Raw genomic sequence first — 25,594 nt, 5'->3', positions numbered from 1 at the left:
GTATTCAAGAATATCAAATTTAAAATTGAAGTAATGAAAGGATTTTATAACACATTAAACTATCTTTTAGTATACATCATAAGTTTAAAACCTATATTATAATAACTAACAAACTATAACTCAATATATATTATTCAAACCGAATAAAAAATTTTGTTAGGAAGGGAAAGAACACACTAATTAGTTTATAAATTTTATTTATGTATTTATTTTTTCAAATATAAATTTTCTTATCCCGGGATATTCCCGGGTGATAGCCTCGTATTTTTATATACTCAGTAATTTTTAACTTAAATTTAATAACTTCCTTATATATTTTGAAAAACGAAATTTATATTTTAGATTAAGTAAAATTTATGGTCAGAATTTACTTTTATGATATCGTCAAATATATATGCGTATATTTAAATAAAACTAATGAGATGATGTAATTAATTGGGTTTTTTTTCCTTTATAAATATAGTGCACGTTTATTCTTATGCTCAATAGGTTGTTTGACCTTCATTGTATCACTGGGTTGAATAATTATTTTTTCAATGATTTGTTGAAAGTATATTACAAATGTTTGTGTTGAAAAACAAAACATGAACACTAAAATTATTAATCAAATAAAGGAAACACTTAATATTCCAAACAAAGAACACATAATTCAATTGTTCGAAAATACTAATTGTATTTAATTTCAAAATAAACATGTTCTTCATGTACTATATTATCCAACGACGGGGTATCTTCCAATAGTTTTTCCTGCGTTCATGAAAGACAAATAATTTAGAATTAATACAAATAATATTTGATAAAAAGTATTTAAAATAAAAGATAACTAAAACACAAAAATACTATATTACCAGATAATTTTCAGAATAGAGTCGCCACACAAACTCCCATGATGATAGCCCATGTCGCCATTCTCTACATACATATCTGCAGAGATCAATAGACCTCTCATTGAGCCTTATTAAAATTTCAAAAAGTATAACATCAAAAGGAAGATAACCCATTATGTAAAAAAATGTAAACAAAGAATTTCATATGCTTTATAGATTATTTATATAGAAGATCAAACTGGGGGAATTATATAATAAATTTGGTAATTATTCTATTAATGGAATATTGATTGTATTTTTATTATTTGATTTTTTTAAATAATCAATTATGTAATTAAAATACCTAAAAACATCCGTTTTAATAATGGCATGTAAAAACATTTTAATAATCCATATGGATTTAAGTTTCACGCGGATCCCTGTTTTATTATACCGACCCGGAAAAGGAATAATGATATAAAATTGTTTTATTATTTTTTGTACAAAATCTTTTAACATCATATGTCTTCTCTATATTCAAATATTTTCTCCCACTTCCCAATAACCTCCATCTTCTTCATCGGTTACATCATCTTCATCTTCTTCACGTAATCAGATTATAAAGGTATGATTCAATAACTTAAATTCTGAATTTTATTGTACTGTTCTTCTTAAATCTTGCAAACCATTGTTAAGTTTGAAGTTCTCTTCTTCCATTGTGGATTTTCTTTTCTATTAATGTTTATAGATCTATTTATCACATTCGGCTGTTTGTTAATGAGATTAGTTGAACGATATGTGTTATTTTGATGTATTACATGTAATATATGATAAAAGACATGTTAAAGGTAAGATTCAAAAATTGTGATGTTGAATTTTGTTTATTATCTTTTGATTAAATGTTGCAATCGATTTGTAGATTTTGATTTGGTTGTTGATGTAGGCCACAGTGTTTTTTATGTCTTATTTTGAAAACTTTTACTTATTACATGCGTTACAGTAAAGGATTATTTTGTATTATACATATGGAAGATGTTATATTTGTAAGTATATGTTAGATTACTGTTATTATATACTGCATGTTTATGGTATCATTATAGATATGTTAATTTGATTAAGTCTTAGTTTCTAGATATGTTAATTTGATTAGATTAGGTATCATCATAATTTTTGCATTATGATTATTGTGAAAATCATTTTATTATGTGAATATGTTATTTAGATTATGTTCATTACATTGATTATGTTTTTTATTCACCGGAAGACCTAATCTAATTAGTTCATCTTTGTTCAAACGCAGATCAGTATGACGTCTTTTTATAAAATATTTTCCTCCGACTCTTCAGAATTTCTAGTAAGATAATTAATCTTATAAGTACAACATTTTTTCCTCATTTATTTATGTTAATACATGTTATCTTTTTCAAGGTAATACCAAATCAATATAGCAACAGATTCCTATTGAATGCTGAACCAAACAATCAAGCCATTATCAAATGTGTGAACGATAAGGAATTTGAAGTTCTTTTGACTAAACATAAAGATGCGTTTGTGTTCATGGATGGTTGGGAACATATTGTAGCCAAACTATTGTTTACGGAGGGTTGTTTTCTGATGTTTAAGCAAATTGACTTGTATTCGTACTTGTTAACACCCTTTAAGAATATGCAAGACCATCCGATCTTCGGATCTAATGTTCCTTTATTTACATCCATGTCTACGAGAAAACGATAAGCAATGTTGAGTACTTCTGTCAACGCTTCACACAAGAGTCCAATGATAATTTGGTAAGTATACAAACAATATTTTTTTATGGTTTTCAATAACAAATTTAAGTTATTTCACCTGCATGAATATTATATGCAGATAATTCCTGCTGATTTCGTTGAAGATACAATACGTTTACCATCTATTAGCAAGTTAACATTCAAGGTCCATGTTAATTTGTGGGACAGTTTTGATGTGATGATTCAGAAAGACCGTCATCTTAAGGTGTATTTTCTTTACGATTCATGGGACAATGTTGTGTCTTACGTACCTATATACGCGGACTATTACATTGTGATGAGGTACATTTTTAAACAAAATTTCCAGCTGATTGTTTATGACATGAATGGTTGTGAGATTCTTGTGCCGAAGCGTGTATATACGCTTGCTGCTGTAAACATACCTAAACTAGGTCCTTTAAATATTGAAATACAAGACACCGATGATGAAACCGATCATGAAAACGATGAGGATGAATCTGATCCAGATTATAATGAATCAGTGGATGATGATTCTGTTGATGTTTCTTCTATCTTAACTAACTCTGATATCGATGGAATGTATGATGAGGAATACGTTGAAGTTTCAGATTCTGAAGAAGATAAAAAGGGTGATCCGGACTACAATCCTATTGAATTTGAATGGAAGTACGACAGGCGTTTTGTAAGTTGAGTTATTGTTCATATTTTATATATATTGAAATAGTAGAAAAACCAAAATTTGTTTTTAGTATTTAATTTTGCAGTGTTATACCACTCATAATCTAATATTTTGTTTTAATCATTTATTGTAGCGTCTTAATGTAAATGTTGCTGAAGCATCCAGAATTGATATGACTAAGGCGATGTACGTCCAGAACTTGGCTGGAGTGGACACGTTGATTTCTTTTCGTGCTGATAAACACGGTGGTGGTTTTCGCTATGAGGCTTTGGAATGGCGTACGAAATTTACGAAACCAAATGGTATCAATTCTCCTGCTAAGTGCACGTTTGTTTATTGCCCAGTTCAAAACAAACTGATTCTGAAGAAGGTTGTCAAGTAGTTCCTTTCAAACTTTTTAAACAATATAACTATAATTTAGGTTTCTTTTAATTTTGTTGGTTGGCTACTCTCTAAATTTCATTTTGCATCTTCATCCTATAATGTGTTTTGAATGTATTAACATATCTTGATGTAGACCTTTCTATACTTCTAAATGGTATATAACTTACTTTATGATGAATCCGTTATATGTTTAATGTTTAATTTTTAATATTTATATCTTGCCAATGGAAATATGATTTACAATATATTTACACACGTGTGATTTAAGATTGTTACATCAACATCCACTTTAATTTCAAACGTGAGAATATTTATAACAATTTACGCATCAGTTACAACAATACTGTTATATTCTGCAATGAAAGATAAATTAAACATATCATTTGTCCAACATTAGATGAAAATACTTTAAAAACACTACAAATTTATCGCTAGGTTTATACATTTCGGGATTCAATGAAGTGTTTAAAAAATAAGTAAATCTATCCGATAACTATATACATATAGATAAGAAATATATGATTAATAATTACTTTGACAAATTAATAAATGGAAAATTAATAAACAAATTTAATAATTAAACAATACTCAAAGTAATATATAAAAATCTCAACCAATAGTTAAAGTTTTATTAAAGTAATTAAAATACAAATTTACATGAAAAATATATCAAAGGTGAGTGAACACTTCTTTATAAACAACATTGGTTGTTGTATTAGTAGGTTTCCCATCCTTATCAAGAATTAATATCTTCACCCCTTGTCTTGATTTAACTCTTGATAATGCTACATATAACTGCCCATGTGTGAAAACTGGTTCTTTTAAATAAAGACCAACCTTAGACAAAGACTGGCCTTGACTCTTGTTGATTGTCATAGCAAAACACACAGCAACAGGAAATTGTCGTCTTTGAAAAGCAAAAGGTACTTTTTTGTCGGATGGAATCATGCTAATTCTTGGAATGAACGTTCTAGTTCCAACATTAGCACCTGATATAATTTCACCTTCCATAACCCTCTTTCCAAGATATGTAACTTTTAACCTTGTACCATTACATAATCCATTCTGTTGGTCAATGTTCCTAAGAAGCATAATAGGAACACCAACTTTTAGAACCAGACAATGATTTGGTAAACCAGATATCTTTAAACCATTCAAAACATCAGGTGAATACAACTCTTGCTGGAAGGAATAAATACCTTTTTCCGTTTCACATATAGTATCAGAGCTTAGGTACTCTACTGGTTCACCAGGAAACAACTCTAACAATCGATCATTTATTTCATGTACGACCTCATTTTTGGGTGTCAGAATCGCTCTTTCAGAAAAATAATCTAGATCCATATATCTTTCTAAAACAGATGGATATACAAATTGAATCAAACTTTCAATGGGATCCGAAGAATCTGTAATTAGAAGATCAGAAGGTATTTCTACAATTGCAACGCCATCGTTGTCACCTCCAACTTTACCCTCCCCAATATCAAGAAGCCATTTGGCAAATTTCTCAGTCTCCACCATTCTGGATTGTAAAGCACCGATAGTCAACCTCATGTTTTTTGTCAAGGTAAGTAATTTACAGTGGGACTATATATAAGATGAACTCAACGAAGCATTAACAATTTCTTGCCTACTTCCGTTTGGAATAACAGGAAGAATTTGCCTAAAATCACCACCAAACACAATTACTTTACCTCCAAATAAAACATCCGAATGAGAATTGCTTTTGTCAACCAAAACATCTTTAAATGTTCGGTCTAAAGCTTCGAACGCATGCCTATGTACCATGGGTGCTTCATCCCATATAATTAACCTAGTATGCTTAAGCAAGTAGGCTACATCACCATCAGCCCTTATGTGACACATCGAACTCTCATCTAAATTTATGGGAATGTGAAATCTAGAATGTGCCGTTCTACCTCTTGACATTAGCAAAGAAGCAATACCACTCGAAGCAACATTTAGTACGATCTGCTCTCTAGACCTAACGGATAAAGCTAACGTCTTCCACAGAAATGTCTTACCTGTTCCACCATATCCATATACAAAAAATACACCTCCTTTTCCACCTTCAACTGCTGTCATAATTTGATTATAAATGGACAGTTGTTCGTCAGTCAATGAAGATTTAAGAGTAAGTAACTCACTCTGAAGCTGCGGAATATCAAAAGATAATTCTTCGTCAACCAAACGATTGTTTCCAACAGCAAAGGAATCGTAATCAGGATAAGGAATTGTCGGCCATCGTGTCAAAGAGGAACCATATCGAATCAAGTACTTTTCAATCTCAACCAATGTCTGATTCTTCAACCTCTCATCAGACATTACAAGTCCTGTAAAGAAAAAAAATAAAATAAAGATAAAGAATGTGAATAAAATGTATCGGAATAATGTTATGGGTAATATATTGAAAACGAACCTTTGTTTTTTGTTGCTCTTCTTCTATTGTATAAGATGTCATCGCCCAATAATTTCCATGTTTGTTCAAATACATATTCAGGTCTTGACAATGTGTTTGACAACAACAAAGTAACAAAAAGTGCACGAGTATAACGACCAACACCCGCAAAATTGGCTTCCTTAATTGCTTCAATGTACTCCATGTCATCATCTAACAAACCCATAGCATAACACGCATCCCTGAAAGTTGGAAACACCTGACCATCAACAGTTCTAATTTCTTCAAACGATTTTGGTCCTTTGACTTTGTTTAGGAGAATTCTAAGAAAATACGGTTCACCCACAGCAGGGGAAACATAATTAATCCGTCTGATCTGTAACAGCTTTCTTTTACAGGGTTTCCATACAAAATCTGTTAATTTCCAACAGAATTTAGTAGGAAACTCAACATAGGTAAGTTTCCGTGCATCTTCATTATTTCTATTCATCTCAAACCACTTTAGAAAAATCGAAGAAGAAACTGATGGCTTATCCAAAACTTCTTGTATATCGTCCTCGGCTCCAAATACAACATTTTGTTGACCTTCAAGATGAAAAGGAAGTCTCATAACTGGAGGAAACCTGAAGTGAACTTCATTTGCAAATATCCTCCAAGAAGCTTCACATGCGGAAACGTACCTACAATCATAATACGCTTTGATCTCATCCTTTGTTGTTTGTTCATTTTCTGTACCATCTCGGTTTGACACTACAAGAGAAGCTCCATCTGCGCCTTTATTAATGTACTTGAACAAATATTTGATAGAACCAGCTTGATTGCACCATTCAACATTAATGTGAGCTTGGTATCTTTTCAAAAGAACCGGACTATAAGGAACAACACTTCTGTTGTCTAATTGAACGTTGGACTTTATAACAGTGTTTCCATTGTCTCTTCTTCTATATACAGGGAAACCGTCAGCATCAGTGGTGGTCTCAGGGTTGAATTTTTTCGGATAGTTTTTTGAACATCTACTATCAACCATACAAGGACAACTCGGATTTGCATTTCCACATGGACCATGAATCATGAAATCAGTCACAAGTGCATATAGGCTTGGATCTTCTCTCTTATCCGGTATCTCAGCAGAAATGAATTTGTCAAGATGATCAACGGACAAAATTTTGGATTCCGGTTTCAAAAAAATGCAAATGTGAGCATGAGGCAATCCACGTTTTTGAAATTCCACAGTATAAACGGCTACATTAAAAAATGATATTTAGTAAATGGTTAAAAAATACATTATAAATATTTATGGTATTATAAAAAAAATATAAAAAGTATAGTTATACCTGCACTTAATTCTCCAAATATTTTTTTGTCCTTCAGATCCTTTGTAAGTGAATCGAGCTTTATTTTAAACAATCTACACAAAATGTCTGGCCTGTCTTCAGGCTTAATTGAAGTATTTCTCAGGTATCGTTTAATCTCTGGCCACTTCGGATTACATGTAACGGTAACAAAAAATCGGGATATCCAAACCATTTACATATAGCCATAGTATCTAAATAGTTTTGTTGCATATAGCGAGATCCACCGGTAAAAGAATATGGTAATAAAACACGTATACCAATATTTGATAGATCATCTTTCCTTCGTTTTTCAAGTTTTGAAGATTTGAATATGTTTCAGACCTAAGATGTTTCTGTTGAAAACGAATATAATTAAGCCTTTCACTCTCAATCATGGTATATGCATCTACCAAAAATTGTTGAAACAATCTCCGAGCATTTAAAATTAGAGAAAAGGCAGATGATCGATCTTGAATTCTATAAGCAAAGAATTCTCTCATTGTACACTTGGGTCGAATTTTCTTTAACGTACGTATACCATCCCTATGAGGAATGTCTATTCTATATCCATCATCACCATTAGGAAAAAGGATTGGATACTGAAGTGCTAGATATGATGGATGAAGTTCACTGATTCGTTGAAGACCTTCAGTGTGAGACTCAACAACAATATCACGATGATCAATTATTTTATGTAGATCACCAACTATCAATGCAGCAACTTCTGAAGTTGAGGGCAAGTTGTAAGTACGACCGTCAAGATCTCTTTTGTAAATGAGACGAAGCTTGAAATTTTCATTAGGATTCTCATTGAAGTGGTTTCTTGCAATTCTATAACTTTTAACCAACTCATTATTATGATCCAGGAAGTCTTTTAAAAACTTAATGAGCTGAATATCTAACTGCTTTAAATGCGAATCCGACTTATTTGTAGATTCACTGAAAAAATAGAAACGTATAAAGTAAATATGTGATAATATGTAACATCAAAATATTGGTATATTAAAAATACTAAATTACTATAAACTTTGGTGTAATATTACCTGAACAACCTTTTCCGATTTGAAACTTCATTATCAGTATCGTAAATATAAAGCTGGGAGAACTTTGGATCTTTTCCAGGTGCAGGTACCAAACCACCTAATGTGTGGAAATTCTGTCCACTAATACGAAATACATATGGTGCCTTACCACTGTTGATGCTCGAATCTACCTTTCCACCCATTGATGTGAAGGAGAACATAGAATTGTATCGACGGATATTCTTTAAAAAGTACTTACTGTTTTCATTAGAATTTCCAAATAGATCCTTGTATACTGAAGTAGGTTCTTACAAATCTGGAAGCTCCACTTTGCCATAACCACAACATAAACTATAAGTTAACTTACCCAATGTAATTCTACCTTTACCACCTTCGTCAGACCATAATAATGAATCACACATCTCACATCTAAGGCTTTGATTACCATGATCCAAGTAATCTGAAAACATAAGATTCATTGTCAATTACGATTTTCATAAATTAATAAAAAAATATTATTTAACTTAAAACATATGTAACATTATTATTACCTGTGGATACACCTTTAAAAGGGTCTTCAATGGAATGTAAATTTTCATTATCGTCATCAGAAGTAAGATCTACCATTGGAATAGGTTCGATAATACATTTCTTAGGTAAAACCTTTTGTTTACCAGATTTAAGCTTAGTCAACGTAGACGAAGATCGAAGAATGGTGTTACTGTTTTGTGTAACAATGTTTGAAACAATAGAAAACTGAGAACTGCTAGGCGTATGGGTTAATTGGTTATTCAAAGTAATAGCACCTGTGAATGTCACAAATAAATGTTAGTAAAATAAACTTTTGATTGTACTTAAAATATATATATATATATCTATATATATATATATATTTTGAGATGAGATATTCTTTTAAAATATTATGAGATTACGTACCAGTTGTTATGCCACTTAAGGGTGTTGTCGTGGTTAAAGATGTAAAGTTACGCACTGTCTGAAAACTATTAGATGAAGAAGGAAGATTCGGATTATAATTTTCTTCGTCGATGAATTGGGAGTTGTTAACAATTTTAGAGGATCCTCTACCACTTGGTGCACTACTTCTTTTATTTGACTTTCTTCGCCTATTATCAAGATAAATCTTGCGCATTTTTCTTCTATGAGCAGCAAGAATGCTGAAATGTTCATATTAATAATTTTTTAGGTTGAAACAAACAGTTTTTTATATCAAATTAAAAAAACAAAAAACAATTTATAAACAATTTTCATTAAAAAAACGTTACATTAAAATATGACATACCATTTGAGTTACATAATAATGGAACTGCATCATTTGTACCTAAATATATTAAAAAAATACATTTTATCAGTACAATACAAAAAATATTAAAGCAAAAATGCTATAGGAAGACTTATACAATGTAAAATTTTACCATTGGTAATGTTCGACAATGGTGTCCTTCCAAGTGTACCTAAATAATTATATCATAATAAAAGGGAATAAAAAGAAATTTAATAAAAAAATCAAATTTATTTAACCGTTAACGGAAAAGATAATGTTAAGACAAAACTTACTGTTAATTGATTCCGGAACTAAAGTGATATCACTCAACGGGGTCTTTTCTAATCTTCTCTTATTTGACATCTCCTAAATTATATAATTGAAAACATATATAATAATTAATAAAAAAAAAACATTTGTAATCATCTCATAGCCGTTTCTTTTCTAAACCATCAATCAATATCTTCTCCCAATAACATCTCATTATTACCATCTACACATCATTTCTCTAACTAAAACACAAAAATTCGTCTTCTTCAACATCTAGGGTTTTGAAAAAGCTGTATACATAAATTGGAAGATAATCAAAGGGATTGCAACATACCTTCTCGGATAATTTTAAACAAAAAGGTATGATTCTTATCATCGATATACTACTCATTGACTACTCTTTGAATCATAATAATCTGTGAAATGTATAAGTAACTTTAATTCGGATGGAGTTAGAACAGAGTTACATTCTGAAATCATATATCAGTAGTATTTATAGGTTGCATGTTTTGAGTATCAATGATTTAGTGGGTTGCTATAAATTTTAAACTATCTAACTAAGAATAGGATTGAATACATGTTTAAATAACATTGACTCTGTTTTAAGTTATTAATTTTGGCCAAAATTAGGTAACCGAATATGAGATTAACTTACAAAATACATTTAGGGGTCGGATAACTTAATAGGGAATGTCTCAAAAGAAATACTTAATTTTTTGAATAATTCATGCTTAAGTTGTATTTGTACTACACATTTTGTTGAAATACTTAGCTTTATAAGTAAGTATTGTTTAATTATTAAATGTTCATAATATTGTCAAGTATGATTTTTAGTCAGAAAATGATATTTATTTGGAATAATTGTCTTTTATATGTTCTTGATGTTTTAAATTAACTTTATAATTCCAAAACAAACCATAAAAATTATGAAAAATAAAAATATGTCACTACATTGCAGTTTAGAAGATGGTATTATCATTTGTTCAACTGATGGAAGAACCTAAAGATCTATCATTGGTATGTGTACTTTCATCTCTAATTTGATGGATCTAAACATCGTATGAAATATGTAATATTGACATAAGCCTATTTTTTTATGTTTCATACAATGTTAATCCAGCTGGTACCTGTTGAATTTGTGATCAAAAAATGGGGAAAAGATTGGCAACACATGAAGATAGAGGTTCATCATCAAGACGGTAGACATTGGACTGTACGACTTAGACACATGAATAAGCTACCAGTGTTAACAGATGGTTGGAGGGCTGTTGTTAACAATCTTAATTTGTTAAAAAACACTTGGCTGCTCTTTAGAAGCTTAGGGGACAAAGAGTTGGAGGTTTATCCTTTCTTAAAGAATGTGTGTGGTGAATCATACATAACAATGAACAACTTCGCAAAGTTGGGTCTTACGGTAAGCATACTATTTAATAATTAATAGTTACTCAAACTTTATAAATAATTGATTTGAAATAGATATGTTAATAGTAATATTTATATACTTACTTTAATAACTTGCAGGTAATTCTAAGTGAGTTTGTTAGCATGTTTTACAAAAATCACGAGCTAAACGGCATTTACCAACTATATGCAGCTGGTATGTACTGGGATGTGATGGCATCCAAGATTCATGTTACCTATGCTTTTACGGACGGATGGCCGAAACTGTGTGAGAGGTTGGAAATTATGGATGGTGACACAATGATCTTTGAAAAGATTGATAATGTTGTGTTTCAATTGAGGGTATTCAGGAATGGAATTGAAGTTGAATTGGGTTTTCACGAAAAATCCGAAGATAATGATTTTTGTGAAATAATATCTAAAAGAACATTCCAAGAAAGTGTTTGCTATGTAAGTATTTTATTGTTACACACAACATATATCAGATAATTCAGATTGCTTATATTTTAATTTTTTTTGTCCAACAGAAGTTTAGTGAATCTAAAAGTGAAAGGGATACAAGTGGAGATTTAGTGATGAATGAGGTACTGGATTATAATTTACATCAAGTATATGATAATAGATTGATTAATGAAATACTATAGTATTGTTGCATTTGTTTGGTATATAAATGAAATTGAACATTCATTAAATATGAGGATAACATTTTTGGAATTGAAAATTAGCAGATGTTGAATAGGACACAAGGCATTCTAGATTGTGACCAGTTTACATCACAAAAAATTAATGCTTCTACTTCTGAGGTTAACGTCAAAGATGAGGTAATAAACATTTAGTATACATTAGTACAGCTTTACATATGATTAGTATAAATTAAATATTTATACTTTTGATCCCAAACATTATATATTTAAAAGGTTTACAAAAAAGACAAAAACGTTGTAAAGGTGATTGAATCAACATCACAAAAAGGAAAGGAGATTGACAAAACTCCAGAAGTGGTGACACCCAAAGTTCCAAACTATCGCCGATCATCAATCAAAAGAGAGGTAAACTTTATTTTAATCACATGTAAAATACAATTATCAGTTATTGTTGAATATCATCTTTCACAAGTATTTAATGAATTTCATTAATAAAAATATTTAAATTGACAGAGTATAAACTACAATGAGAAGGTATCAAAAATTGGAAAAGAAAAGAAAAGGAAGCTTAGTAGTGGAATTGCATCAAAGGCTGAAGTTGATACTGAAAATTATGAGTTTACTCGAAAAGGAGAAAACAGATTGGTATAAAAATTTAAAATCTAATGTAAATTATAATGAAAGTAGTTAATAGGGTAAATTATATTAATGATATGTAACATATTTTATGTAGCGACTTCCTGTTGAGGTTGCAAGGAGATCAGGCCTTACAGAAGAACTTCATGAATTGAAGATTCAGACTTTAGAAGGAAAAATCATGTTTAATGAAGTGGAAACAGAACAAAATGGTGGCAAACCGCGTTACAAAATGGTCAAGTGGGATAAATTTATGTCTGCAAACAGTTTGAAGAATGGTGACATTCTACACTTCAACTTTGTTACTTCTACACAGGTGCTCGAGTTAAAAAGTGTGGATCGAAAATAGTAATATGTGAAAGGATGGTAGTAGTGTTATATTTTGTTGGCTTATGGATTGTTAATGATAAGGGTTTTTGGGGGTAACCATATACTTGGTTATGAAGACACTGGTGGTAGTTTTTTTGCCAAATGATTATGTAACATGTAGATGTAAAGCCAAACTATTCTCGGTTAGTAGAACAATATATAAGAATATATATGAATGTTAATCATCTTGTTTCTGTGTTGCATTAAACTAAAGAAAACATTGAATTTAAAAAATAACATGTAATAAACCATTGTCTATTCGTTTAGCAGGTAAGATAATAAGAGTCGTAAACATACCTGAAGAATAATATTAAGCAGAAGGATTGACTTTCAAAGTAAATTCTTTTAGTCAAAGAAACGGTAAATGGATGCAAACTTACTTGTTATAAGGAATGACAAGCAAAAACACAAAATTAAAGTGAACAGGCAAATGCCACTAAAAAAGTGAATAAACAAAATGATTGATGACACAAACTTATACACAATTCTTCGATCATTTATAGAAAGTCGATAGACAAATTAGGCAAATTGATTATAAATTATAGCACGAAATTTAAGTACATAATTAATTGATACTAATTATGATTACGTAAGTTTTTAATGACCGATATTTGTTACTCTAAATTGATATTTTATAATTCTATAATTAAGCAATATATTTGATAAAATATTTTAAGAAATATCCATAAGTTGAATAAAACCGAAATCTCTAATAGTAAGAACCATAATAAGATTTTCCATTAACCCAAAAACATATTATTTTAACCGAACAAATTTGCTAAGTGTCATCATCATAAACTTGATAAATAGTAGTATAGTACGTTCACCATTTTCAATAACCACCATTTCCTCTATAACGTTTAAGTTTTCTTCACTTGCATGTTGATCATGAAGGCCATAAAGTTCAATGAGTTCACGCGGCCACAACTCCATCAAAACAGACGAAGAAATGAACAAACCTTGGTCTTGGAGCGTTTCCTAAAAAAAATAGATTTCAAACATATGAGTTTATTGCATCATGAAAGTTGGTAAAATAAGTCATTGTTGGTACTGTAAATAATATAACACAATAAATATTACAAGATAATCTTCAACATAACAACCACGTTTAAAAGCAAATTCACGTGATGATAATCCATCACGCCATTGTTTAGAGACCAACTTGAATCGATGTATTGATTTCGTATCGATCCTTATTAAAATCTGGAAAAGTATCAAGTGAAAAGGAAGCTCAACCATTGTATTATTCAAACCGATTACAAAAACAATGATTTCATGATGCTATATATAAGCGTACAAAATTTCAAATATGGAAGTGATAATGTCAAAATGGGAGTTTTCCATAAGTAAGATATCTTGTAAATTTCAAATATGGAATTGATCACATATGTTTTCATATATAGATTTTTTTTATTATTTATTAAAATGATAGGTATGTATATATCTAATCATGAAGATTTGAAATACATAATTAAAAAAGTTAATTTTATATGAGTAATTATTAACACATTTAAATATTGTACAAAAATAAACGATATAGTGATATATTTATAGTTTATTGTTAGAAGTTATAAATCATTTACAAATCTATGAAATTAACAGTAAGTATTTTGGGTTACCGTATTAGGGTTTGGGTGAAAACAATAAATAAGAATAAAAGCTTAAATTTATTATATATTTATTGCTTAGAACCAATAAATAAGAAACCATTATTTTGGGTAATCATTACTATTGTTATAACATTTGCTAATCATTAAAATACATTAAAGCAATCTTTTTGTATTTAACTGGAGAATAGTTAAGTACTATTGACAAATAAAAAGTTCAAATACATAATATTAGGATTATACTTGTACATTAAAAATTTCTAATCTTACAATACACAATAAATATTTTAAATTTTTATATGAGATTTTATTCAACACTAATATATATATTTGACCTTCTCCGTAAATTCACATTTTGCAGCATGAAAATAATAAATACCAATTATCTTTTAACCTCTTTAAATTAAACTCAAAATATACCAAAGGAAATGACAATGTCATAAAGATTCACCAAATAACAATATCCATTAAAACACAATAATAATAGTCAAAGTAATAAGTTTGTCTTCATAAAAAGCATAATACTTAAAAATAATAAAAGTGCAAATCATGCAAATCCATTTGTAGACCATTCTTCAAAATCTTTATTTCTCAATCTTTGGGGTGATGAGGTCCAAATTGTCAGAATTGTTTATTTCAACATTCCCAGGACTGTTACGACGTTTAGTAGAAGAGCTATCAACAGCATCAACATCATAAACATCTTCAAGGTTACGTTTAATGTTTTCGAACTTTGACGGATCTTGATCATTACCATCTAGAGGATCTGGCGTAACGCTGTCACCCATCACAGATTGAGATTCCTGAAACTTAGTCAAACAAAACTATCAGTTTGCTAACAATATATTCATAGTAGAGTTAAAAAATGTGTAGCACAACAAAAATTTATACCTTTGATAAACCTTTGACATTACCAACTGAATTGGACAAACATTGAACATTTGACTCAGACACGTCAGACTACAATAATTCAGAACAGCCTCATTTTATGAATACAGAAATGTAAATATAATAACTGAAATATTATTATCTTTGGAAGAAAAAAATAACCTCATTAACTTTCCATTTTTTCTCCAGAGCAGAAAGTAGATCCTCATCGGAAGATAACATTGAAATTCCATAGTTTTCAATCTGGTTGGTAATGTTAAAACTGGAAATTTTGATTTGGAAGGCAAACTTTTTGTTCAACAACACATCAAACTCAGATGGAAGTGACTGAAACGATCCTTCGGTGGAAGTGTCAACCTGTATAATGAGAAAGAAATAATAACATATATATAGATTGTTTAAAAAAATTAGTAACTTTTATTAGAATGATAACTAAGTGTACCTTCGAGTAAATATCAAGTAGTTCTTTCGAGGTTTTCTTCAAAAGCTTAATAGCTTCATAATCAAACAACGTACAGGAAATGGTTCCAGTGGAATCCTGAACCCTTAGAGGTATTTTGTATCTATTATATGATAAAATGTTAATAATTGTTAAAAATGACATTTGAAAGTAATTAAAAAAATGTATAGATACCGATGAACAGGAACAATGTCAACAGCATCACAATCTGGGTTTATACACTCAAAAGACTTGTCATCCAACACGTCAAAGCTGCCATCATCTCTTTCAACCAACTCAGATTTCTCTTCAATTTGCTTCTTACAATGATTGCATGATAAATAATACCAAGGCTTATCATTTGAAATTGCTATAACAGTACCAACAATGATAACCTTTTTCTCCTAATAAGTAGATAAAGATTATAGTGAGAGATAAATATGATAGAATATATAAGATACGTTAAGCTTTTAATTTTTGATATACATACCACATCAATTGAAGCAATAAAACCGGTCAACACAAAATCTTCAGCATTTAGAAACTCATCTTCTGTATTCGATATCACTTGAGAGCATGATTGTTTACTTGAAGATGATTTAGATAACTCCTTCTCAAGATACCTATAAAAGTATAATAAATTAATAAAAAATTAAATAATTTTAAAACGAATAATAAGTTATTAAGGATATACCTGTCTTTGAATTCTTTGATCTCATGAATATCATAATTTATGAAGACACGACTTGCTTCAAACATGTTAGTCAGGCCAACTTTACCTGATTATAACACACATGTATTTTGAATGATACGTAAAAAAAATTGATTTGATCATTGTAAAAATTAATATACATAATTAAAAGACATTGTTAGAATACTTTGTCCTAAAATATAATTAATACCTTGATATATGTTCACTGTTCCAAAATGGACAACTATAACCACATGAGCAGGGCGGTTTTTATCATTCATGTAGTTTAACAAAGTGATTGCATAATTTTCCCACAACGTTACACTAATCTTCTGATCTCTGTAAATTTACAAAGTCATTGCATAATTTAATAGCAAAAGAATAGATTAATACATATATTGACTTAAAAACATATATATTGACTTGTTGTTTATAACATTATTTCTTGAGATCCTTTAGGGTAATGCTCATTCGTTTTGTTTTAGATCCATCCTTCCTATTTGCATCTTCAATAGGATATGAGACAACCAAATAAGCGATGAAATCTGTATATTAAAACAGTATGATAATATATAAACAAATAATATATAAACAACTGAACTTAATCAAAAATTAAAAAAAAAATTTAAAAGTAGTTACCTATTGGTGTATTCACTTCAATTTTTTTACTCAACACAGATTTAAAATCAGTGAATTTAAATAAGTACCGAGGACCAGACCAGTTATCAGTTTTCAGAACAGACGTGAAAGCATACAACGATAGCTTCTGATCTTTTCCGGTAACCTTAATCTTGGTTGTATCTTTGGCTAGAGATGGTTTATGAATCAATAAATAGTCATCAACTACCAAAAACTTAAGGAACCGTTTGAAAAGCTTATGTAAACAGCTACATTGAATGAAGGAACCCTGAAATATAAATTATAGATAACGAATTTTAGAACATGAACACGTAAAACTATTGTTAAAAAAAGGATATTAATAAATATATAAGAACATTAAAATATGTTACCTCTTCATCCATCAACAACATGTCAACACGATAGATCTTGTTATCATAACCATTCATTTTTTTATCCCACATAGATATGATCTTAGCTTTGATGGTATAGTTGGTGGAATGAGCATTAAGTGACCTGAACATAGTAATCTGATTGTTCTCCATTTCACTGGTAAACAAAGAAAGTTTTAGTACATGATTCTCATTCTGATTTATCTATTATGTATATTAAAACAATACATTTTGGTGCCACTTGGCATAATTTTAATCCACTCATTGCCACTTGGCATTCTCTTAACCATTATTGAAACAAATTGAGCGGGATTGCACCACACCATTCATCCCTCTTTTTACTTGACCGTGATTGATAAGAGATTGATGGACTTTCCATATTTTTGAAATCAGTTTCCTTCCAATCTTAATTGCAATCACAATAACCACGCTCTTTGTAATAGGCCATTCAGAAAACCCTAAATCTCAAACACAAAAATTGTCATCAGGTATGTTTATCTTTATCTTTGATGTTGTAATCGACAATTTTTTGATTCATTCGCTTTAATCGATCTCTAATCTATTATTTAAAATCTCCAGATCCCAAGATTTCTTCATCTTCAATCGCGATCGAAAGCAACCAGTTTTTATGGAGAAATTGATTGAAAACCAAATTGAATGCCGAAGACGAGTTGCAGTGATCAGGTAAGTCGTGTATATCTATGATCTAATCTTAATTCCTCTCTTTCCTGTAACAACACATCATTGTTGTGATCTCTGCTCGATTTCAAATAACAGAGCTCTTAAACCGTTTGATATCGGTGCTTTCAAAACTAGAAGATTATATGGTTTTGCTATTCTTAGATGAACACAAACGGATCAATTTGACTGTCATCTGCTCTGCTGCATCTTTTGTTATTGACTGCGATGTTACAGGGATCTTCATACTCGATATTGTTGATCTTCGTAGTGATAATGGCCACCGCCATGAGACAACCGAGGAATGATATGCTGCCATTCGTTCTGGCATCAATTTTGATATGGTTCTTCACATGATGGAAGGTATTTTTTTTTTGTTTGATTGTTTACGCTTTGTAATACCTATATTGAATTAGTGATGGAGTCACAGAGACATGGACAGTATTATCATCCATTGATTTGTAATGCTTGGGGATAGATTTTGATGTTAGTTGTTATGTATTGTTGTTTGAAAAGGAGATGATGATTCACAACCATTCAACTGATATAATTAGTGGCAGAACTAACTGTTGGATGATGTGAATTAACTGCAGAGGATTCCATTAATGTACAGGGAGAAGCATGGCTAATCTACTCCTCTTAGCGATTTGCTGGTAATTGTCTCTACTGTTGTAATCTAGAAAGCCATACATACTCCTGTTAGCTATTTTACTATATTTAGTTAGGCTCACATGCTTTTAAAATTCGCTATTTACATCGGTAACAAGACATTAAAATTAGGCAAATTCTAAAGAAAAAAAATTGTAACTTTACTATTTAAACAATTCACAAGCCCTTGAAGTTTTTTCCTTTTATATGAAGAACATAATTAGTTTACGAAATAATATTGATGATAATAACTATAAGAATCATATATGTAGTAGGCTGAAACACTCTTGAATGCTAAGATACATGAGTTGATATTTCGTCGAGATAGAGATGTTGCTCCAAATAAGGTAAACTTCGATATTAAGTATTCTAAAATGATTTCATGTTTTCACAAGATTCATACATTAGAAATTTAAGAGGTTAATACAGGGAGAGGAACGCTTTCACACAACATTAGCAGTCCTACCACAGTTGGCGTTTGGATTCGCATTATAAAACTGATTTACGTGATAAATTAGGTGTCAAACAACGAACGTTGGATTGCCAGTTACATACTATTATTTGTTTCCAAACTACCCTTTTTAAATGAAAATAATGTGGGTGAAAGTCATCCAAACATTCAAATGACTAACATCAAGTGTATTTGATATTGAATCTCAATGGAAAAGGGTATGAAGATTTTACATTTTATTGGTTGTTAAAAACAGGGAGCTAACGGAAAGTTCAATAACAGATACTAAGGGAACAAGGGATATTATGTTATTTATTGCTATCGATAAATTATTGCAGAAAATGAGTCGACTCAAGCATTTAATATAGAAGGTACAATATACATAGTATTTCTATTAATGGAAATAAGTTAAAATTTCAACTAAATTGCACTATCTTAATTAGCGAAACTTTTCTTATTAGGGTATCCGGGGCACCCTTCGGTGACCCCTTAGGGGACTCAACTCACCTATTAGGTGTGTGCTGCCAACAATTAGGTGAGTTAGAGAGAGAGAGGGTGAAATAGGTGGGGAGTTGCCGAAGAGAGGGGAGGAGAGAGGGAGGAGAGAGGGAGAGCTTGACCAATCAATGCTTTTCTTCTTCTTTTTTAAAAAAAAAAAAAAACCAATTCACCTAAGAGGGGAGTGCCGCCATCAAAAAGGGGTATTAGGGGAGTGTTAGAGGGGAGTTGACGTGGCATTTTATGGTTGGTTATGTGTAAGAGGGGGGACTCACCTAAGAGGTGAGCACCCCTTACACTCTTATGCTTTCTGAAGAGGGTTATGTAACCAAAAGTGAAACTTGTGTTGGTGCTAAATAATTCCAGATATGTTGGAGGACGAAGATGAGGAAGAAGAATTTGTTTTGATGATGAAGCCGATGTTCATCTAAAACCAGTTGAATTAAGCTTTTTTACTCTTCTGAGATGATATGTAACCCAAATCGACCCATTATAATAATGAAATGGGTCAAAATGGTCACTTTTACATATGTTCAATTAACAACCACTTTTGCGTTTATTGTATCAGTGGTAAAGAATTTAATTGGTCTTGGTTCAAGCTACCGTCAATTAATGGCAAACATGGATGGCTCTTGGCTGGGGAACGAAACCCGAGAATGTAACCAAGACAGTGTATAACTGAAACTAGATAGAGTTTATGTCAGCAGCGGTATATGTGCTTCGTCATGCTCGACTTTGACTTGGTTTCGTCTTGCAAATGGTTACGCAGCCTAAAAATGGAAGCTTAAGGCCCATATGCAAGACCGTGAAGTTGTGAAGTGCAAGGTATCCCATTTAGTATTCTTTTTCTCTTATACACGACCTCTCATCCAGTTTCGATCTCTACCAAGTTTTGACCTGTATTAATCCTTAGACGTGAAGCCTAAGTTTCGAAAGGCCTAGAACAAAAATGATGATCTACATGGGCTTCAATGCCAGTTGATATTATATGTTTGTGTTAAGCCACCCGCGAAACTCGCGGGATCTTAAACTAGTATAAGAATGAAGAAAATAATTCAAAACAGGGAAAATGGTTTAACCTCAGATTTCGAAAACAAAGCACAAGAAAGAAAAACAATTTGAATGTGAAGTGCAACTCTTTAACTTCTGGTCTTATTTATACAATAAAAAATGAGAAAATTATGGAATATTTGGAACATATTTTAGGAAGTTATAAATCATTTACAAAAATATAAATTTGAGAGATAGTATTTTCGGTTACGGTATTAATTTCCTAATATGTTAGTATTCATTTGCTATTAAATCTAATCAATTCAAAAAAAAAAAAAAAAAACACATTTACACTTACCAAAGAATCTATTTCTATAAACCATGTATACATTTTTTAGGATATTGCACTCCCCAAAATAATTTATTGTACACATAAAGAAATTTTAATAGTACATTTTACTCATATTAGAGGTAAAACAAAATTCTACCTAGACAGAGTTTTCAAAACATCACCTTACACTATGACATTTGATCATTTCAGCCAAAACCAAATCCGGATACATGAGGCAAAATCTGAGGATGAAATGTAAAGACAAACAATGTTAATAATCTAGGTAAAGACGGACGAATCTTTGATTTACAAATATACGTGCATCCATTACCAAACATCAGATGAACAATATTGCAAACAAATATAAATTAAACAGAACAGAAAAAAACGACATAAATTACTCTTTTTTTATTGTTATTAACATAAAAACAGACAGATTCGTTGGATTATCAAAAATTACATTGTTAATACCTAATAAACCTCATATTAGTTATGAATTTTAAAAAAGATTGATAGTAAATGAATGCAAATTGCGTATCTTTAACTTCTTAAACTATCCTTTAACTTCCGATGCTGAATCCGAACATCAATCTTGGACTGAGAAGAGCAGGGCTGGGAAGAAGATGGAACGATTTAGGGTTTGTAATTGGGAGACTGAATGATTTAGGTAATTTAGGTATCTTATATACCCGGGTCAAAATAAAGGGCATGGGTAACCAAATCCGGATCCCGTGCATGAACCTTACATATCCCACAACTTTCCCGCCAAAAATCACAAATGGTTGCATCATATAGGGACACGTGTCCCACACTTTATTCATATATTATATATATAGATATAGACAACGACAAAAGGGCCTCAGAACCACGGATGACCAACAAAATTTTGGGATATTTTGCCATCATAATCTTTAGCGCTTGATTGTTTCCATTTGCGGCTGCTTCCCAAAAGGCAGTGTTGGAATGTGTATTTTTAAGCTCAAGTTCCTCACTTGTTATCAAATTTACTAAATTCTTCACAAAATATATGGTCTGCATGGTCTCTTTTGTTGTTGTTGCCACATGTAGTTCTGTGTCAAGATTCCTAGGTGGTGTTTGTTTTAAAGAGGTAAAAGGCCTGCAGTTTGCGGACCACATCTGCAGGCATCTGTAGGAGAAGAGGTGGACCAAATGTCTGCAGTCTGCAAGGAGAAGAGAGTTTTTTTTACATAAAAACCTCTTCAACACACACACAACACACACTGCAGACCTCTCCTCTCTCTTGTCTCTCTCTCTCTGCCTTCATCTACCACAACCACAACCATCCGCCACCACTACGTCAGCTACCACCACCACCATCAACACCGCCATCAAAACCCACCACCACCGCTGATCTCTCTCTCTCTCTTCTTTCCCTCTCTCTATCTCCGGTCGCCCCCCCCTCTCTCTCTTCGTTCCACCACCGCCATCAAACCCACCACCACCGTCATCAAAACTCACCACCACCGCCGATCTCTCTCTCTTCTTTCCCTCTCTCTCTCTCTCTCTTGCCGCCCCCTCTCTCTACGGTCTCTCTCTAAAAAAACCCTAAATTCATACCTGGAGATGTGCGGGAGACGGTGGAGTTCTCGAGGTGGTGGGGGTGCGGCTGGAGATGTGCAGGAGACGTCGGAGGTGGCGGCGGTCTGTGGAGGTGGCGGCGGTCTGTGGAGCAGGAGAAGGGTGGAGGAGGAGAAGGGCTCTCTGTGTTTTCAAAATGTGGAGGAGAAGAGGTTGTGCAGACCTTAGAAGACATTGATTCATGTCTGTATGAAGAAGAGGTCTCGCAGACCTTTTTAATGAAAGGTCTGCGAGAAAACAAACAAGCTGCAGACCCTTATGTCTGCGCGTGGTCTGCGCGGCGCAGACATAAGAGGTTCTAAAGTGCTTCTAGCAAAAAACAAACGCCACCCTAGTGAGACCAAACTGTACCGAATCTGGTCGTTTGTCAATGACCATCTTTATCCTTTCCCACTCAACCATAATCAAAGCTTCTATAATGGAACAACCAAATAAAAGTAAAGTTCTTTATTTCCTTCAACATAAACATAACGTTAATTAGTATGTAACCCTTGAAATACTACTTTCGAATAATGATTTCCATATTTGATATGAAAACATATTTGGTCAAACTTTTTCAGAAGCATGAAAAAATATATAATTAAGTTGGTTTTCATGCTACCAACTGCTATAAGACCATGTGTAGTGGGGCGTTTTCTTTAAAAAAATTTCAAAAAAAACGCCCTATAACGCCCAAAAGACCATTACACCCGGCGTTATTTTTAAAAAAAAATTCAAAAAAGTTGATTTCGCGTTATGAGGAAAACGCCGAAAATGGCTTGAAGTCTTGCAGGTTGCTTTTTCTTTTGCTGACAAGTTGACAAGTGCTCGCTGACAATTGGTTAGTTGCTTTTCTTTTTTTTTTTTTTTTTTTTTTAAATGATTGAATGGGGCGTTATTATGGGGCATTATACCACTACACCACTTTTGCTATAATGCCCCCTTGCTGACTAGGACGCCACATGGCGCAAAACGCCCCATGGTGGGGGCATTATAGTGTATAACCACTACACATGGAGGAGTGATGTTAAAACATGTATAAAATATATACGGCAGATGGAAGAAGATATATACATTACCTAAAACATAAAGAAGCATAAAAGATTAGTCAAATATGAAAACACACTACACAAAGTGGTGTCAGAATTTTGTGCCGACTTGTTCTGCATATAAGGTAGTGTTTAGTTGATATATCTATACATAGATTCATCCTATAACTAACATAATATGTCAATGACGAACAATAAGTCTATAAAAATACCTTCAATTCGACGCCAAGCACACCTATGAAGCATTAAATTTTCAAGACCTTTCCCTTTGGGTGCATAACCATGAGCTGACATGTAGAGTATCCCGTCCCAAATTGTCATATCGATATGCTTAATAAATTAGTACTAGAATAAAAAATAAAGCATACAAAATATTTACTTAATGTGATAGAATTTACAATATGCCATCTAGCAAGTATAGGATGGGGCATAAACATGTAACGTAATGCAAGAAATATTTATTGTTAACTTAACAAAACTATTTATAAGATTAAGCTTCACACCCTGGTAGAGGTCTCCTAGCACTCTCGCCCTGCATCACATAACATTCATCTTTTCTACATTACTGATTTATATAAATTGGCATAGATTTGAAGATATATAAATACTATTAAGTTATGTTACCATATGGAAGTTTATGCTGAGGTGGCAACATTAACGGGTTTGAATTCCTGCAATTCTTTGAAGTTTTCCCATGGCTTAACCCAAACCTTGGCTTCATAATATATTTTACCAGCAGGGTATTCTACATAGATAACCCATCATTTTCTTAGTATTTAGTACTTACAAACTCTAAATGAAATCATAATCCTCAAAGTCACACACGCGTAGACTAACATATGAAAGGATGTCCACTTTCAGATTTATTAAAAGCTCCTTAAAACTATGAGGTTAGGTTTTTGTTTCAAAAACAATCTATAAAAAGTGGCCATGTAGCACGTACCTAGTTTGTGGGCAACGGAGTCACTTAATGACCCCTTAGATTATCGACGATAAGCCCTATGAATAAGTAGCGGCTGGACTTATATTAATGTTTTATCATTAAAAAAACCATTATTCATATTGAGGTCTTGGCTCTAACCGATCCAAACCGATTTAGGTTGTCCAGAATAGATTTTTTACTGCCTAACCATTATGCCAAACAGTGGCGGAACTAGAAGAAAAATTCAGGGGTATCCTAATTTTTTATTGTACATTCATAAAACAGATCAATTTTTTTTACGGTACAATAAGTGGCAGATCCATGATTTTATTTGTATAAAGTCACTATATATAGATGTTTCAGTTTCATAAAAGCGCACATAAAAAATTCTAGCTCAGTTCAGATCGAGCTCTAACATAAGTTTTTGTATCTTTTAATATGTACTAATAATTCATCATTAACTTTAATTAGTATATTTCTTAAAGTGTTTGCTGTTTTTTAATATTAAATAATCTTGAAAATAAAGCATTTTTATATCACAAAAAGTTGTTATATGGTATTTACTTAGTTTAAAAAATAGATAACTTATATTAAAGGTTTGTTATAAATAGTAAGCTCTATACAAAATAAAAAATTAATAAACTAATAAATAATAAGTTTCTTAAATACTATACAAGTTTTTTTGAAAGGCGTGAATTATTCGCGAATATTGGGAGGTCTAACATACGTTATCTTATCCGGTTCCGTGCTAGAGAGCGCCTCGCACAATAGATCCCCCATTTAAATCTCTTAATGAGAAACCCCTATCACTAGACTCGAATTTAAGACTTAGAGAGAAAAG

General features: G+C 31.6%; 2 protein-coding genes across 2 annotated transcripts; both read right to left on the bottom strand.

Annotated features, from left to right (window-relative positions):
* Positions 1-4,286: 4,286 nt before the first annotated feature.
* Positions 4,287-5,171, bottom strand: LOC110924202 (ATP-dependent DNA helicase PIF1-like). Its single transcript, XM_022168237.1, has one exon. It carries the CDS (start codon positions 5,169-5,171, stop codon positions 4,287-4,289), a length of 885 nt encoding a protein of 294 aa, XP_022023929.1.
* A 9,993-nt stretch (positions 5,172-15,164) lies between these two features.
* On the bottom strand, positions 15,165-17,761 carry LOC110924201. Its single transcript, XM_022168236.1, has 10 exons — positions 17,609-17,761; positions 17,306-17,505; positions 16,810-16,937; positions 16,602-16,686; positions 16,398-16,530; positions 16,103-16,311; positions 15,911-16,031; positions 15,631-15,825; positions 15,472-15,540; positions 15,165-15,383 (listed from the first exon to the last, which is right to left on the bottom strand). Exons 1-10 carry the CDS (start codon positions 17,759-17,761, stop codon positions 15,165-15,167), a joined length of 1,512 nt encoding a protein of 503 aa, XP_022023928.1.
* Positions 17,762-25,594: the final 7,833 nt, after the last annotated feature.

Source organism: Helianthus annuus, chromosome 17 (genome assembly GCF_002127325.2).
Source record: "Helianthus annuus cultivar XRQ/B chromosome 17, HanXRQr2.0-SUNRISE, whole genome shotgun sequence".
Classification (NCBI taxonomy): domain Eukaryota; kingdom Viridiplantae; phylum Streptophyta; class Magnoliopsida; order Asterales; family Asteraceae; genus Helianthus; species Helianthus annuus.
This window is presented reverse-complemented; position numbering and strand designations above follow the sequence as displayed.

Bases quoted from the DNA above. Each gene is read 5' to 3' on its own strand.
- LOC110924202 (XM_022168237.1), bottom strand. From the start codon at position 5,171: ATGAGGTTGACTATCGGTGCTTTACAATCCAGAATGGTGGAGACTGAG.
- LOC110924201 (XM_022168236.1), bottom strand. From the start codon at position 17,761: ATGGAGAACAATCAGATTACTATGTTCAGGTCACTTAATGCTCATTCC. The intron at 15,826-15,910 runs GTACACTTAGTT...CTCATTATACAG, and splicing joins TACTTGATATTTACTCGAAG to GTTGACACTTCCACCGAAGG. The intron at 15,384-15,471 runs GTATAAATTTTT...ACTAAGTTTCAG, and splicing joins ATGTCAAAGGTTTATCAAAG to GAATCTCAATCTGTGATGGG.